The 18,138-nt window shown below is 37.3% G+C and overlaps 1 protein-coding gene and 1 pseudogene across 9 annotated transcripts in view; both read right to left on the reverse strand.

Annotated features, from left to right (window-relative positions):
* Nucleotides 1-552: 552 nt before the first annotated feature.
* Nucleotides 553-1,653, reverse strand: LOC100976109 (LIM and senescent cell antigen-like-containing domain protein 2; annotated as a pseudogene).
* A 123-nt stretch (nucleotides 1,654-1,776) lies between these two features.
* ARAP2 (ArfGAP with RhoGAP domain, ankyrin repeat and PH domain 2) overlaps nucleotides 1,777-18,138 on the reverse strand; it is a 219,135-nt gene continuing 202,773 nt past the window's right edge. For all 9 annotated transcript variants that reach the window (XM_055111263.2, XM_034958425.3, XM_003832149.5 and 6 more), the window contains 4 exons: nucleotides 17,736-17,771; nucleotides 15,701-15,764; nucleotides 9,141-9,275; nucleotides 1,777-4,055 (listed from right to left, as the gene is read on the reverse strand). In XM_055111263.2, the coding sequence (XP_054967238.2) occupies nucleotides 3,684-4,055; nucleotides 9,141-9,275; nucleotides 15,701-15,764; nucleotides 17,736-17,771 (607 nt within the window). In that variant the 3' untranslated portion in view covers nucleotides 1,777-3,683. The remainder of the gene's footprint in view (nucleotides 4,056-9,140; nucleotides 9,276-15,700; nucleotides 15,765-17,735; nucleotides 17,772-18,138) is intronic.

Raw genomic sequence — 18,138 nt, forward strand, 5'->3', positions numbered from 1 at the left:
ACTAAGCCTTCATTATGCAAGCCTGAGTCCCAACCTCAGGTCTGCACTGGTTGTGGAGGAATTCTCCTCCTTAGAGGTGGAAATAAGCCACCTCTGACCCTACCACCTCCTATTCCCAGCCACACCCAAAGTCTCAACACAGGTTCTGGGCTGGGGGAGGGGAGAACCAAGTGGCCTAGCCAGAGGCAGGGGCCAAGGTTGGATTTCAGAAAGTCCTCTTTATGGAAGTGGGCTCCTGTCCCTGCAGGTAGTGAATGGGGTGGCAGGACTTGCTGGCCCAGTTTGGGCACAGGGATACTACTTAGTTAAATGAATGGTGAGAGATTGAAGGGTGGCCCTGGTCCTGCAGCTCAGGTGGGCTGCTCTGGCTGTGGGTGTACTCTGAGGTGGAGGGTCCCACAGGAATATGTGCAACCTGGTCCCCTGTGGGGAGGGACAGGTCAGGATAGGAGCTCTGGTGACCCCAGACCCTGATTTGCTATCCCTGGAGTTCTGCAGGCTGAAGCCCATGGACACAGGTAGATGCAGTCATAGGGCATGGGCCCAGGCCTTTCACAGGCTCCCCACCTCTTGGGTCACTGCCTCTGCACAGAAGGAAAGAGAGAAGCCACCATAAAGGAGAGAAAAGACATTGGGGAAGGCAGAGATAAGAGAATAGAAAGGGTGGAGATGATGAGAAAGAAGACAAGGGGAGGACAAGAAGCAGGTAAAGGGAGATGAGGAGTCCAAGAACAGACAATAGAAGTGGGAGGTGGCTGTGAGAAGGCAGTGAGCTGGAGAGGGAGAAGGCAGAGGTCCTCTGGGAGAAGGAAGGGAGGGAGAGAAGGGCCAGGCAAGAGAGCCTTCAGAGTTGAGGTCCCCGGACTTGGGCTAGGCCTAGCGAGACGTGAGCTCCAATGACTTCTTCAGCCTCTTCTTCAGTTCCAGTGGGAAGTTCTTACACACGGGCTTCATGTCAAACTCCACAAACTTGATCTTCAGAGTGAGCCTGCTCTTGCAGGTGGAGCGGGAGAAGCAGTTCACACACATCAGGCCTTGTTGAGGGCCAACACCATGTCACCCTTAACCTCATGGCTGCAGCTGCAGCAGATGTCCCAAAGAGCTGGCTGTTGTGGATCTCAAAGTAGGCCAGGCCCTTCTTCTCATAGTGCCAGGGCCCCAGGAATGGCTTCTCACACTCAGGGCAAAGAGCTCTGCATGCCACCACTCTTTGCCCAGTGTATTCACTATGTGGCCTTTGATGGGCTGGCTGCAGTCCCTAGAAATGGGGACAGCATCTTGTCAATGCAGGGCAGGCAGTAGAATTCACCCTTCAGCTCATGGGCCTCACCAGTCAGCTCCTTCCTACAGTGGATGCAGCTGAAGTGGCCTGGGTGACAGGCATTGTTCCTGAACATGAGGGACTGCTCATGAATGACCAAGTGGCACTGCTGAGGTGCCAGACACTTGTGCCAGTCCCTTGGCCTTCTTGTGGTGTGGCAAGGCTGGCAGAGATGCCTATAAACCAGGGGTGGTACTATGCATCTTGTAGGGATGTGGCTGGTCAGCAGCTTTTCGTCAATACAGGCCACAGAGCCTGGAATTGTGCCTGGTTCTAAGCAAGTGGGTCTTTAAATAAATAAAGCTACTTACACTGACCTGTTTGGAAAAACAATACAGCCAGTTTGAAGTATATATTAAATTCAAATTTTTTTAAAAAGAAAAGAAAGCTAATCTATTTGATCTATTTCACAATAACAACCTTCAACTTCTGAAAATAATAAAGTCACATTCAAGTAGACTTGTAAAACAATTTTAATGTTTACTCAAAATAAATGAGATGTCATCATTAGCCCTTATCTCTCACACTTGAAAAATGGAGACAATTGTTCAGAATAGAAAGGGAAACACCTATTAGAGTTTAAGCTCAAGTTTCAAGAAGAATTCAGATAAGGCAGGTAAAAACTCTAGATACTTTTCCACTGTCCAACATCACCAAATATTAATTTCCACATACCTCTTTATTTCATAAAAATATAAATATTTATTAGAAATAGTATGCTTAAGATTAGTTTTTCTTTCTAAATAACATGATTTCTTGCTTTAAAGGAAGATTCCCTAATAGTGCCACCTATTTCATAAACTGTCCTGCAGTTTTTTGCTTTTTAAAAATTCTAATTTACTTTGATTTAAAGAATAAATATCTCATACCCATGGTGAACTATTTTATCACCCCAAAATACAAATGATCTGTATTTTACAATGAAGAAGTTCATAGCATCTACCACCACATCACTGTACTATGATTGGACGGACTGAAGTATGGGCCTGTGAATATAGATTGAAAAATAAAAAAGAAATGCTAAAAAAAAAAAAACTTAGCTACATAAAATAATGTTTAATATCAAAACTCACCAGACAATCCAATTTTAAAGAAACTGATGGAAAAATGCTTCCCCTAACATGAACTATGGTTAGATAGCATTGTCTGTCAGGAAAATCACCAATTCAGTAGCTGATCTGTATGTTGAAACAAAAATAGGGCTTTGTCCTTATTCATAAGTACAGGGAAGAGACCACACCTTTATTTAAAAAAAAGAAAAAAAAAAACGTAGATTAAATGTGACCAGGTAGCCCCCAAATGTATAGTAAACCACCAACTAGCCCCTGGCTCCATAATGGCCATATATTGTATTCTTCCAGTTATTTCTGACAATTCGGAGAAAAACATTACAACCTTAATAATAATTTAAAAAAATCTAAAAATCAAACAAAACAACAGGACCCTGTGGTGATGAATTTTGTTCGTACCAAAAGTATAGTCAGAAATTCTGAAAAAAGAAAAAATGCTTGCATACAATGACAGTTCAATCAGCATCCAGGCCAGGTCCTGTGTACACAACCTCTCCAATGCAGTGTAAGTTTCCTCTTAGCAGCCACCAACAATGAGCTCAAACGTAGTGAATCTGTAATGTGGCTGGTTTTCTAACACTATAAATATTAATAAGAGTGGCTAGTGCTATTATTCACATCTGTTGGCCGAATATTACTCTTGAGAAATAAACACTGGACTTTTTCTTAACAAGTGGTTTCTCATTGACAAGTTCTGGTCATTAGTGAACTAGAATGAATCTTAGCTCACTTCCTTGTTTTGCAGGACATTTAACTCCTTGCTTCTTTTAAAAACTCCAGTGGTTTTTAGGCAGCCACTACAATAAATTCTCCCCCCTTTTTCAATTTACTTCCCTTTCTTTTCCCTAAGGTAGAACTTCTGTAAACCTAAAAACATATGGTAATATACAAGGTTTCTCAAAGTGCAAAATATGTTACAGATAGTTTCTTAGGCTTCATTTAAACACAGCATTTTATACAATACAGTACAGTTTGAGATTTCTGCTCATAAATTATACCACTTAACAGACAACTACTTTAAAAGGACTGACCACCTAAGTAACCCAATATCTTCTTACACACGTTAATACAATGGAACTTTACAAGCTTTGTTCAGACCAAAATAAAGTTAATCTTACATTCAGTCACATATATACATATTTTTAAATGCTCCTTAAATGCCTAAGCATAGACAAATTTGCCTATCAATAGGCAAATTCTTATGAATTATCTTATAGTTCAGTTTTGGAGTTACACATAAAGATTGCATACAATATTAAAAAAATAATCTGGGGAGCAATTCATTTTATTTCCTACTTCGAAATCTGCTCATCCTGTAATTCTTTTGGAAGGGTTCTTGACCGTTGTAGAACCACATTAAGTTCTTCAATGACCCTTGATGGTAACTTATGATCAGAGTCCAAAGTAGCTTTGCTATTCCTGTCCTCAGTCTTCCTCAATGTCTTTAGGCCTTTATGGCCTTTTGGTTGCCCAAGTGGGGCTTCAGGCTCTGTGTCCTCCAGGCAGTTGAAACTCCGATGTTTTCGGGGTCGATTTCGAAGTTTATCGTCCTTGTGCTCCAGGCAGTGGGCCACCATGGAAGCTCTCTCCTTTAAGCTAGAGTCCACGGACTCTTTATCACACTTTTCACTGAGCCGCAGCCTTTCAAGTTCTGCTCTTGCACTCTAAAAATAAAATTAAATGTCTCACAGGGAAGCAAGATTTGGCACAATATAGGTTTAGAAAGTGCAATCCACATAAAAGTTGATGCTTCCTATAAAAGATCTCATTTCTATGACTTAGGTCCTAACTTTACTTCGATACAAGTGGCATGTCTGAATTTATATACTAATCTTAGAGCTACAAAATCAACTACAGACAGTCCCTGGCTTACAATGCTTCAATACGATTTTTTGACTTTACAATGGTGAAAAACAAATATGCACGAAGTAGAAAGCATACTTCAAATTCTGAATTTTGATCTTTTCCCCGGTTAGTGATGCACGGTAGGACACTCTCTAGTGATGATGGGCAGTGGCAGTGAGCTGCAGCTTCCAGTCAGCCATGCACTCATGAGGGTGAAAAACTGATATGGCGTGCTGTGTTGCCAGATGATTCTGCCCCGCTGTAGGCTAATATAAATGTTCTGAGCACGTTTAAGCTAGGCTAGGCTAAGCTACAACATTCCATAGGTTAGGTGTATTTAACGCCTTTTTTATTTTATGTATGTTCACCTTATGGTGAGTTTATTCGTATGTAACCCCATCATAAGTTGAGGAACATCTGTAAAATGCAATCCATGGAAATTCATTTTAACATGCATTCAACATACCACTTCAAAGGTGTCTTTTGGGTTAGTTATTCAAATTGAATCTCACTTCATACTTGCCTCTTCTAACTCACTCCTGCTTAGATATGTCTAGCAAGGTTTCTATTTTTTTTTCCTTTTTGTTTAATTAGTTCACTGAAGTGTGAGCCTTGTACACACATAGGAAATGATCAATAAATATTTTTGAATGAGTAAATGAAGAAAAGTTTAAACAGTTTCCAGTATACAACACTGTTCTATTTTTCTTAATCTCAGTAGATCCAAACATAAATTTATAACAGAAAATTCAAGTGGAATAAAAATATTTTCATGAATATAATGTACAAATAATTTTGAAATTTGGAATTTTCTGGTAAGATTCTGATTATACATCTTAAGCTACATACATTTTTCCTACTCTGAAATTTATAGGAAGAAATGTTTAATATCTAGCTTAATTCCAAAGCTTCATTAGAATATGTTAAAATACTAAGAAAAATAGTGATGGTTGAACAATGTAAATACAACCAATGCCACTGAATTGTATGTATTTTTAAATAAAGTAGAAAATTCCATGATATATGTATTTTATCACAAATGAAGTAAAAAAAAAAGACAGGGTTTATAAACAAACTTTAATCTTGTTAAAAAGTTTCACTTGGCATCTATTACTTGGGAAAAATTAAGGATAAATATAGAGAGGTTTTATATATCAGAGTGACAGTTCTCATTATCTTTCAACCATCAACATAAAAACTTTGGGACTCTCTTAGACACAGAATTTAAGGGCCAAGTAATAACATACATAATGCTGAAATTTCAAGTACACTACTGATATGGTTTGCATCTATATCCCCACCCAAATCTCATGTTCAAATGCAGTCCAGTGTTGGAGATGAGGCCTGATAGGAGGTGACTGAATCATGGGGGTGGGGTTTTCATCAGTGGTTTTAGTACCATCCCCTCTGTGCTGTTCTCCTGAGGAGTTATGTTGAGATCTGGTCCTTTAAAAGTGTGTAGCACCTTTCCCCCCTCTCTCTCTTGCTTCTGCTCCAGCCATGTAAGATGTGCCTGCTTCCCCTTTGCCTTCTGCTATAATTGTAAGCTTCCTAAGGCTTCCCGAGAAGCCAAGCAGATGCCACCATGCTTCCTGTGAAACCGTGGGCTAATTAAACATCTTTTCTTCATAAATTATCCAGTCTCAGACATTTCTTTGTAGCAATGAGGGAATAGACTAATACATCTATAATATTAGCCTAAATTATGTAACCTTAAATGAAGGTGGGGAGATGTGATAGAAGTGAACTGTAAAGAGTTACGGATGGGAGAGTGAGGAAGAATTTTGCATGAATAATATGGTGTGCCAAATTGCCTTGAATGCTATGAAGAAAGAAAGCCAAGTGCATAGACAATGGGGAAAGAAAGTCATAGTTTATACACTGTACTGTCCTTAAAAGATTAGGCATTCATAATTTAAAAAGAGAGAGAGATAAAGTCTGAAAGTGGAAGAGCAAGAGATAGCTTGCTATAGGCAATGCCAGTTCATGTCACAGGGTGCTGAGGGAAAACCAGTTGTTTGAACGGAAATAAAAATCTGAAACACAGTCTGTCTCTCCCAGTGGCAGACAGAGTAGGTTTTACTTATCATAGCTAGAGAATGGTATAATGGATGGGTTCTCACAGCAAATCATTCACATGGCTTTAGCCTGGGCCGTCATATTTTCCATTAAATCCAGAGGCAAGCCAATGGTTACAGAGGTCTTAGGACACCAAAAAGTAATATGACCAATATATACAGAGTATACTAGAAACTCTCTTAATTGGCTTTCATTACCAAACTCACTGTATTACTTAATCTTCATGTTGTAAAATACATAATCATATCAATAAATTTAATCATCACAACACTTTAAATGCTTTAAACTCTGTATTATTCATAGTTTAAAGTAAATTGTCTTTATCTTAAGATGCAGAAATAGAAACTCAAAGAAAAAAATTTGCCCAAGGTTACATAAGTGAGAGCTTCGGAGGGGACCCCAGGTTGGCCTTTCTGAAATCAATGTGCTGCTTTCTACCACATCAAACTGCTCAGGATACTAACAACAAAGAGAGGGGCTTATGGGTGGGATTCTATGTCACTATTTTCTGCTTCACTGCATCATCATTCTTTGCTCGTTATTGTTTTACCGATATTGCTGTTAAAATAGCAATTTTGAAAAAAACTAATGAATTATTCCATATCATCTTCCCAGTTCCTTAATATTTTGTCTCAATATACGTTAAAGATATGCTAGTCATTATTCTAATAAAGTTTCATGTATAATGTCACTTAATCACAACAGCACTATAAGGTGGGGGCTTTTATTAATCCCACATGCTTACAGATAAAGCAGCTTAGAACGATGGCATTAAAGTAAGATATCCATGATTTTACAGGGACTCAGTAGGAGGACCACAGGTAGTATCTAGTTTGTGCATTCTTCAGCATTCTGTTTGCCTCTTCATGTGTGATTTCCTCTGCCAACAACTTGGCATATTCAGCTGGCTCACTACTAATTTCCCCAATTAACTTGAGAAGTCATTTCCACCATGAAGCCTTCCCTACCTGGATAAGGTATTCTCATATGACTTTCAGTAGGACTGAATGAAAGCCAGGCTTAGCCACAAAATTTATCAATCTGCCAACAACTTCTTTGAAAAATAATTCTTCTTGAATATATTCATTGTTATGACTGATTTTTATTAATATATAATACTTAATATTTTAACTCACTTTTCATTTTTAAAACAAAGGGTAAAAAATGGTTAGTTATTTTGTAAATATATTTTTTAAAATTTTTATATGAATCTAATTCTATGGCAGATATTTTCATGGTTTATATGAAATTTTTTTAAAAAATTTCTATTATGGCCTTATAAAGTAAGTTTCATTGTTTTTCCAACATTAAACATTTAAAAAATGTCTTTGCCAAATTTATCAAATCACCAAACTACCTTATATTTACTAATCTTACAAAGAGCTTGGTTTATTTTAAAGACTCAGAAATTTTCCAGTAATTGAAAATGCATGTAATTCTTTTAAAAGCTTGTAAACACTTTATAGTTTCATTTCTTCAGTTTTCCTATCTTAAATATGTTAAAAATTGTCTCTGAAATTGTGGATTTGGGATAAGGCTAAGAAATTATTATACAGTCAATCATCATCTATATTAGATACTGGTTAATGTATTTTGATCCCAATAATTTATTTTGCTTTGCCGATAATTGATCTGAAGGCAATGTCAAAAGATTCTACAGTCACTGTAGGGCGTATCTCTCCCTATGTTAGTTTCATCTGTTCAGCCTGTGTTCCCTGTCCTGGGTTCCTGGGAAATGTAACTCTTAGAATTTTAAGATACTTGATTAGATAAGGAACTCTGCAGAGCAGTTTATTACCTAAAAAAAACAACAACAAAAAAAACACACAAAAAAAAAACTAGGTGCAGAATGGAGGAAATGACAAGTTCATGATTTCTTGGAGACATATTCCTTACTTTGATTACATCAGGGCAGAATGACTAAGCAGTAAACAAAGGACCATTATTTTTGAAGCTTTTCTCTTTTAGAGAAGGAATATTACAGTGGGATAAATGTTCAAGAAAGGATATGCACAAAAAGCTTAAAAATCTGATCACTAGGTTAAAATGGCTTTCGTCTTTCAAAAGTTATTTCTGTTTGGAGAGCAAAAGATTCGAACAGCTTAATTCCAAATTTAGGCTCAAGGAAGATATAAGAACACCTTCTAACTGCTTTTCTTTTTGCTTTCAGAGACTCAATTAAGACACTGAAATATGTGTTGGTCCCAAAATGGCTAATGAGTTTTGAGAGTAAACAGCCTATGTTCTTTCCTGAAGAGGCCAAACTTCATGTCAAGATTGATGCCGCTTATGTTCTCCCAACTCTCAAGGTGAGAAGGAAAACAAACAGTAGCTTTCATGAAAGATGCCAAATCTTCTTTTTTGATTCTCAGGGGTCATCTTGTAGGTCCTTAAATTAACTGAGAGACCCCATCAGTTCCCAAAGCACTGGTATGTGATTATATTACTAGAAAGTTTAGTTACCAGGGCTCCAGACATATTCTGCTATGGGCTTACTCTGAGGGTGTTTAAAGTAAGCTTGTAAAATGAATTTGAAGTTGTGATTTTACCACCAGAATTTCTATAGGCATATTTTAAATTGGCTACTTTAGAGGTAAGAAAATAAGTAGTATTGTGCATATGTGATTGGGTGGTCAATGATATTAAAATAAAAGGTATAAGGTTATTCATACAGTTTTCTTGCTGTATGTGATTATTACCATGCTTTACAAAGTGATGATTATTGTGCTTTTGAAGCCAATGAAGTAATTAATGACCTAATTACATTATGACATAGGAAAATATATTCTATAATTGAATATAAAACAAACAAAATCCTAACCTACCTCGATATTTTTCCGGGCCAAGGTTGCATTCCCCTCATGCTGTATAGGAATCAGAGGCAAACCTCCAATTTTGGGATTTTTGGTTATTGAACGTTTTCGTTCCTTTCCAGCTGGTGGCCATATATCATATTCATGCTGTGGAAACACAATTTCTTGCTGTTGATGTGTGATTTTATTATGTGGTATACTATGTCATAAAGCCACTTGGTTTCTTTCCCACATATCCACATCAAATGATCTGATTTCCATGAGAATTCCATTTGTGATTATGATGTTGACTCTGGTGGCAGCATCGCTCCAGGACATGAAACTCTTAACTGAACTGAGCTTTGAGGTCTCAGCTCAATTTCTAAGTTTCAAATACATGCCTTCTATACTACTTATCAAACCAAAAGGGGAAAAATATTTGAGGCAACTGGCAAATCTCTTTGTGAAAGAAAAATAGTACACTTGTCTACATTGCTAGGCACTGTAATCTAAGTAACTATACATTTACACCAAATATGATTTCAGTGTGAAAATAATTTCATCTTATATATCCCAAATCAACCTAAGGCATTACTATCAGAAAAATTAGCCTAACTTTATGACCTCTTGAAAAATGTTACTATTTTATCTAATTGAATTCCAAAGAAATATAATCTTTTTACTCAGACATTTCAACATCTTTACTGAAAATCATTGTACAATGGAGAGTGGGGCACATTTGTTCTCAAATCATTGACTATATATTCTTGCCTTCTAAATAATCATACATATGACTGGAGAAAGGTTAATTTGGATGGGGATAAATGTTCACAGGTAAAAATATAAGCTCTGGAGTGATTCATCTCTGATATATACATATAAAAAATTCTTTAAAGAATTTTGTACTCCCCAGGGTAGATTAACTTTCCAGAATTTGGAAAAAGTATATTGATTTTCAAACAACAATCTATGATGTAAACACAGAATACCAAGTACAAAATGAAAAGTTTACAGATATTGTAATGAAATGAAAACCATTTAGTAAACTATATAGCTAAATGCCTACTCTTTATTTCTCTCAATTCTTAAGCAACAGATTATTGTTCTTAGGTTGCAGCTCTTATTTTAATGTGTTGCTTTATGGCAAAGAACTCATTTAAACAAATATTTACTGTCTACCCACCATATAATAACAGCTAATTTAACTAAGGGGCAAACTGCCAAGCTGTATGTTTATCAATGTACATATAATTTTCATTTATTCCTCAACGATCTTACAGTGCAGATCCTTTAATGTGCCTCGTATCTACCCTTGAATGTTAGTGAAGCATTTACCTTAGTTCAGCAAATCTATAATGGTAGGTTATACAGTATTTCAATTGGAAGGTTATAGCTTCATATTATTTTTATGACACAGTACCAAACATGGTTAAAAAAAGGATATTATATAATTGTGATGTTCCCAAAACATAAACCTGGGAGAAAACTGACTGAGAGGGAATTAGGCAATTTTGTGAATTACCCTTACACTTTCAAATCACTGATGTGTAGTGCATACGCTAAAATATATTTTGAAGAATCTAAGAGCAAATGCGGTTCCCAAATCCATATTTCTCTTTTTCTGAAATAATATACAACTGTGAATACCAGCTAACTCTCCTTGAATTGAACTAAGAGGCATTTTTTTCTACTTTACATCCAAGTGATGTGTTCTGATTTAACATTTGTAGTTATTTGTAAATGACTTCAAAAGTCATACAGCGCGGATCATATAGGTGAGGATCAAACTTTCATTTTATAACCAAAGACCACACCTAAACATCTCCATTTCTGCCTTCCAATTTCTAACCTTTGCCTATCTTTCCAGCTAACTAAATTTAGTTTCATTCATTTTAACTGTTCTTTTCACTCCTTGAGACCTCCAATCCACCACCACTCTTCTCACAACATTTTTTACCACTTCCCTCATTGCCTGGCTTTCATTTCATGGTCAATCAGTAAACTCACTTCCTTGTAAATATCTTCAAGTTCAAATTTTATCTGACTACTTATTTATTTTCTTGCTCCTTCGTTCTCTATCATACTTGCCTGGCAAAGCCCCAAACCTAATTAAACACAATTCAGCTTATTTCATGAGTGCCTGCCAGTTGATGGAGGACAAAAATAAATTACTCTGTAGATCCATCACACTTTAAATTTAACCTTAAATTTTAAGAAACCATTCAGCACTGCCTTGAAGTTCTACCATGGGACAACTGGTTTCCTCACTCTCTGAAGATTACTTCTCTCCTTTGCCTCTGCCCTTACACTTCAAAAACCCTGCCTGCGTCACATGTGGTGATCTCACTGATTCAATCCAACAATTATTACTGATCATTTAAGAAAATACTCCCATCATGAAATGTACCAATCTCCTTGCATCTATAGTCATCTAAGTGAGTTTACTTCTTGCAATCAATATTTGCTGATTGCAAATAACTTTTATCCAGTCATATCTATAATTGCTCAGCTCAATGGGTCATAAATTGAGGTGGTCAATAATTTGAGAAGAAATGTGCCACAGTCTCTGCTGTATGATGATTTTTAATAATGAATAACCATGCACTAGATCATATCATTTCATGTCTGTTCAGGGCCTCTGCTGGTTTAATAACATCTCTCCTCTTCTGTCCATTTCTTCTTCCTGATTGGATTGTCTTCATATAATGTATGCAAGTACACACTCCCCCATCTTAAAGATAAATCAAAACCCCCAAACCTACCTTCACCTCTATCTAGTCACAACCTCATTTAATTACATAAGAAATTACTTGACAGAATTTTCTGTACCCATCACCTGGTTTTCCTCCTTTCTTACTTCTTATCACTGCTTTTGCTGTTTTTTTTTTTTTCTTCTGCCTACGCTTTAAATTTTGAAATGTCCCAGGGCTTATTCCTCCGTTCTCTCTCTCTCCCCAACCCTCCTCCATGCTTCCCTCTCCACCTCCATGCTTCCCTCTCCACCTCCATGCTTCCCTCTCCACCTCAAACCTTCTCCCCCAGGCATCTCATCTAATCCTATAGCTTTGAATATAATCTAAGTGCTGACTTCCCCCAAATTTACATTTTAGCCCCAAACCTGTGCCTGAGTTTTTGATCCACACATCCAACCTGCTGCCCAGCATACACATCTGTGTATCTAATAGGCATCTCAAATTTTATGTGGCCAAAACAGAACTCTCCATTTCCTTCTACATCTCTGATGATCCCACTTACATCTGACAGTTGCCAAAAAACTAGAATTTTTTCTGATTTCTACTCTTCCTCTCAAATTGCAATAGCCAATTGACACAGGAGTTAAGAAGGAATTACTAAGCAGATAGCAAGGGCATGGGAGTCCTTGGTAAGGCTTTTCTTTTTAATGAAAAGCAGTCCCAAGCCATCTTCTAACAAAAAGCAGCCTGCAATCTAGGAGCTTGCAGGGGTGAATGCTGGCAGGAACTAAGGACTAGACATTTTCAAAATGGTGGCTCCATCTTCCCTTCTCTGCCAGCCAAATGCATTGTAAGGAGAGGACAAGATGGTGTCAATCAACTGGAAAGCCCATTTGCATAAGAAGATTAGGGTGGGGGTGACCAGACTTACCCATACACTATGTAAACGCCATATCTGATCGAAACAATCTGTGAGCCCTTTGTAAATCAGACACAACCTCCTCAAACTGGACTATAAAACTGCGCATTCTGCACTAGCTGGTCTTTTCTGCTTGGAGACCTCTTCCTGTTATAGAGGAAGCTGTTTCTCTTTCTCTTCTCTTCTACCTATTAAACCTCCTGCTCCTAAACTTCTCGTGTGTGTCTGTGTCCTAAATTTTCCTGGCATGTGACAAGGAACTCTAGGGTATATACCACAGACAACGTAGTCGCTTCGCAATAATTCCAAAAGCCTTATTGGCTCTACCTTCAAAATATTCCTGAATCTTAATTTGTCTTACCATATTCATTACCACCCTAGTCTGAGCTGACATCTTCTTTCCTATAGCTGTTCATCCCACTTGCATCTTTGACCCTCTACACTGCAGACTCAATGAAGTGAACAAAATAATTTTTTTCAATTAAAATTAGATTATATCCTTCCCTTGTTTCAAACTATTAAGCAGGAACTACATAATTTGTCACAAGCCTTCCTCATCTCTAATATCTTACCTTCATGATGTTTATAGAATAAAACAAGACAGTGATGATGTCTCAGGACATACCCTGCTGGCCCCATCCCTGAATGATCCTTCCTGGAAGCCTGCATGATACCCCTCTCATTTCAGACTGGTCTCAGGTCACCTGTCACCTACTCAGAAAGCCATTCCCTGAGAACCTTCCTCAATTAGTGCCTTCCTTATGTCAGTCACATGCTCTCCTTACCTGCCATATTTTATGATTCTCCTATTTTATCACACGGATATCCATTTGAAATTTTATCTGATTACTGATTTTCTTACCCTATTTCCTATTTTAGAAATACTAACTAAACATGTACTTGACATACAAGTCAAATATGATGAAGAGTCCTTCTTTTCATGGAGTTTACATTTTAGTAAGAGAGGCAGACATGAAATAGCTAATTACATTTTTTTCTTTACTAATTAGTGTCACAGTGGAGAAGTACAGGATGCTAAGGGTGATAGCCTGAAGGTCTAAGTCATCTGAAGGTCAGGAAAAGTTTCTCTGAGAATGGGATATTTAAGCTAAAGTCAGATGACTTGTGAGGCAGGGGTGTGGAAAGGATGGAGATTACAAAAGTACTCTGAATACCAAAAGGAGCTCATTATAGGGGGTGTTTACTGTTAATTCGCATACGTGTTTGTGTGTATGTCTACGCTTTTAACATATATATAAATATTTGCTATTTTGCTGTTTCCCTACAGAGATGAACCATAAATCCTTAAATCCAAGAAAGCTTCTGTGTTTATCTTAAGGGAGGACCTGAATAATACCAAGAAGTAAAAAGAACAGAGGAAAGATAATTAGGCTAAATCTTTGAGACGAGGACTAGGATTAAAACATGAGGCAGTAAGAAATAACCTTGTAGTGAGAGTAGGCTTTGCTTCCTGCATTCATTCCTTAAATTTCAACTGCAGAGTCTACTGACTCCAATTATAAAAACAAAAACATCAGTTTAGTTGTGCCACAAATGACACTGTAACAGCTTTAGACTCTATAGTCCCAACTTTACCAAAAGACTTCAAATCCAGTTTTTTGTTTTTCCTAAAGTAGAACTCGATGTGGCCTAGCACAGTGGCTCATGCCTGTAATCCTAGCACTTTGGGAGGCCAAGGTGGGCGGATCACCTGATGTCAGAAGTTCGAGACCAACCTGCCCAACATGGTGAAACCCCATCTCTACTAAAAATACAAAAATTAGCTGGGCATGGTGGTGCACGCCTGTAATCCCAGATACTCAGGAGGCTGAGACAGGAGAATCACTTGAACCCAGGAGGCAGAGACTGCAGTGGGCTGAGATCATGCCACTGCACTCCAGCCTGGGCAACAGAGCAAGACTCTGTCTCAAAAAAAAAAAAAAAAAAAGAAGTTGAATATCTGAATTTTAATAAGTTACAAGAAGAAGAAGAAGAAGAAAAGCCTCTAAAAAGTTAGCAGCCAGTCTCTTGTGCACATGTTTTTCCAGGTAGTAATGGTAGAGAGATAGGCTGAGAAGAGATGTGTTTATTAACCACTGAAAAAGTTAATACATTAAATGAACAGAGAAAACTATTTTCAGAACAAATAAGAACTAGATTTTGGAGTGAGCTAACTTATTTCTTATAAGGGAAACAGGAAAATACCTCCTCAGTAATAAAGAATGGCAACTTAATTGTTACCAGTGAATTTCAATGCTCCATGAGAAGCATTGTTGGGAATTTAGCTAGACAAGGTTGGGAAACAAACCAGTCCAATTAATGGGACTATATAACTGTTCCTCAAAAGGGTAAGTCCTGCTCTAGGGAGGAAAACAAATACGGAACTGAGTATAAGCATTGGCCTCAGACATCCCTGGGTTTAAACTACTAATTAAATATATGGTCCTGAGCAAACAACCAAACATTTGTTTTATAAAACCAAAAACATCTTGTATGGTTTGCTGCAAGGAATACATGAGTTATTCTTATGAAGTATCTAGCACACAATAGTTATTAAAGAAAAGTAGGTTCCTGTCCTTGTTTCTGGAAAGGCAGGGGTGGAGAGAGTGGGAGAACAAGAAGGGAAATAGAACACTTTTCTAAATGAAGGTCTATGTGGGATTGTGGTAGGATGACAGCTTAGAAAAGTCCCTCTTTCTTACACGACCATTTTAAAGCAACACACCTCACCTAAGCCAAGGAGGCTGTGGGGCTGGCAGAAAAGACGCTTTAATGGAATAAACTCTCTTTCAAAAGGTAATGAATAAATTTGAACTTTAATATACTATTTTACAAACTAAGAATGAGAGAATCAAAGTTTATGCCAATTGTACATACATTTAAAATGCTTATTAAAAATTCTTTAGAAATCACCATCACACTAACATTTCCTGTAAACAAAGTTATTATACTCTACTGGATAGTTCAAACAAATCTCGTACCTGGGCAATAAAGATACTGGTCATCCACTCCGTCTGAGTTTGTGAACTATCACAACACAGGTGCCTGCAAAACGAGGTTTATAAACTATGTCATTCAAAAAGACAATTGACTGTTCTCTAGTGTATCTGCTGAGTGATTTGGTGATCGAAAATCTCTGGGTCTCTCCTGATTAATGACATAATGCAATCACAAAAGTGGAACATTTCAGTACAAGTTGTTTTGGTCTGCTGCTAAACATACGATACGAAGTGATAGTGTAAATATATTGGTTTAAACAAAACACAACTGAAGCCTTTGGTAAGTGCTGCAAAATGATCACCAACATTTTTTGGAAAGGCAGAAAGATCTATTTCATTTTGCCTTTTCAAGTACCTGATGGTAAAACACTGTATTCCACTAAAATTCTGAGCCTGAGAAGAAAAATATGTGCACATCCTCATAAGAGCAGATCTTTCTTTTAAAAAGGCTGAGACATAGTCTCCATCATTGTAATTATAAACACTAATACCCACAGATTGATAAAAAATGAAACTACATGAAAAACCACTGCATATCCAATAACAGTGATTAAGTAACCTTTTATTGAAAGACTAACTAAAACAGAGACCTTGTCCTGAAGGCTCCTGTAGTCTATTAGGGGAGCTAAGCATATAGACAAATAAATTACAACACAGTGAGAAAAAGCAAAAATAAAACTGAGTGCAAACATAGAAACCACAGACTTGGGGATGAGGAGAGGGTTGTTCTTTATAAGAGGAAAATTTTATAATTGATATTGGAAAGATCTAATGGGCTTTTCAAAGTAATTGTATTCTTTACATTCCTGTATTATCAAAATAATTTACCTGAAAAATGTTGAAAATGAAATTTCTAAAAAATCTGTGTTTTCTTCATCAGCACCTCATGAAAACATTGTCTTTCCCTATTACCATGTCCAGGCCACAAACCATTCCTGCCACAAATCATTTTAATTCCGTACCCTTGTTTATAAAATACTGTAGGTGCAAAGAAGAAATAATGATCAGAGGTGACAGCTATTAGATAAGGCTTTGGGGCATTTGAGCTATGATTTCAAAGAACATTGACAGTTGAGTTGGTTGAGTCATCAGGGGGAGAATGAAAGTATGACAGGAAGGAGAAGTGAAAAGTATGAACAAAGGTTTAGTAGAGGGACCATGTACATCACACATGCAGATCTGAAACAGCAAGGAATGCGTGGTGAATAAAGATAGATGCTTGTTTTGTCATTAAGTGAAAAAGAAAAACTGTGGGAGATGAAGTTGGTGGAGTCATATATAGCCTTGCATGCCACGCAACAATTCTGTGTTTGATCCTATAGGTGAAAGAATTCACAGAAGTTTTAAAGCAGGAGAGAAACACGGTACAGCATAGAAAATACTCCTCAGTGGAGAGGTGGAGAATGTACGCCAAAACAAAAGCAAAGAAGAGGCCTGAAGAGCACTTAGGACTCCTGGAATAATCCAAGCAGATCAATGAAGGCCAGGCCCTCAGGGTAGAGAGGTGTAGGTGGAGGAGGGGCACAAGGAAGAGGCAAATCTCATGTGGCTCAGTGACCGATTAGACACAGGGAGGTGAAGAGAAGGAAACATCTAGTACAATCTCTAGAAATACTGATGGATACTGGTAACAGTATATGGCAAAAAGTACATATATAGAAATAGGGTTGAGAGCGGGATATATGTTTTTCTTAAATCTGATTTTAGCTAGTTCTTATTCTGTTTTAAAACTATCACCTACTTATCTCATAAAAGCTGAATTCCACACTCATAATAACTATGGAAGAAATCAGACGTAGTTTCACTTCAGAGGCATTGCCAAATAGGATACATGGGACTTGAACCCTGATACAAATCTGTTTTCCTCTTCTTAGGCTCAAAGTCTTTACAAACAACCCTAATTTCACTTAGGCAAAACACTTTCCGTCTGTAGTTCTATCTGCAATTACTGAAATTATTCTTTTCCTGAAATTGTCACCAATATATTATGTCCAGAAGTTGTCAGCTGTTAACTTACCAGTGATGTTTCTCAGAATATGCGGTCAATCCCCAGCTGCATCACATAGAAAAAAAACACACACATAAATTAAAAATCATACATTTTACAAGACAGAAAACAGGATTAGATGTTAAGGAGATGAGATTTAACGGTGGGAATGCACAGACTTCCACAAGTGATGATTCAATGTGTTGGACTTAGCTAGAGGTGAATGCTAAATGCTAAGGGATCTGGCTACACATTTATATAGAAGGAAGGAGGCTTGTGATGATATGGGGCAGAGAGGAGACATCTCTGAGAAGATACTCTTAACTGAATAAGGCCAAATGTCTACGAAAATGACTGAAATAAGATAATATAGAGAGATGTACTGTTACTGGGGGAAATTAAAGAACATACCTATTAAAACACAGGTATATGC

Source organism: Pan paniscus, chromosome 3 (genome assembly GCF_029289425.2).
Source record: "Pan paniscus chromosome 3, NHGRI_mPanPan1-v2.0_pri, whole genome shotgun sequence".
In the NCBI taxonomy this organism is placed as follows: domain Eukaryota; kingdom Metazoa; phylum Chordata; class Mammalia; order Primates; family Hominidae; genus Pan; species Pan paniscus.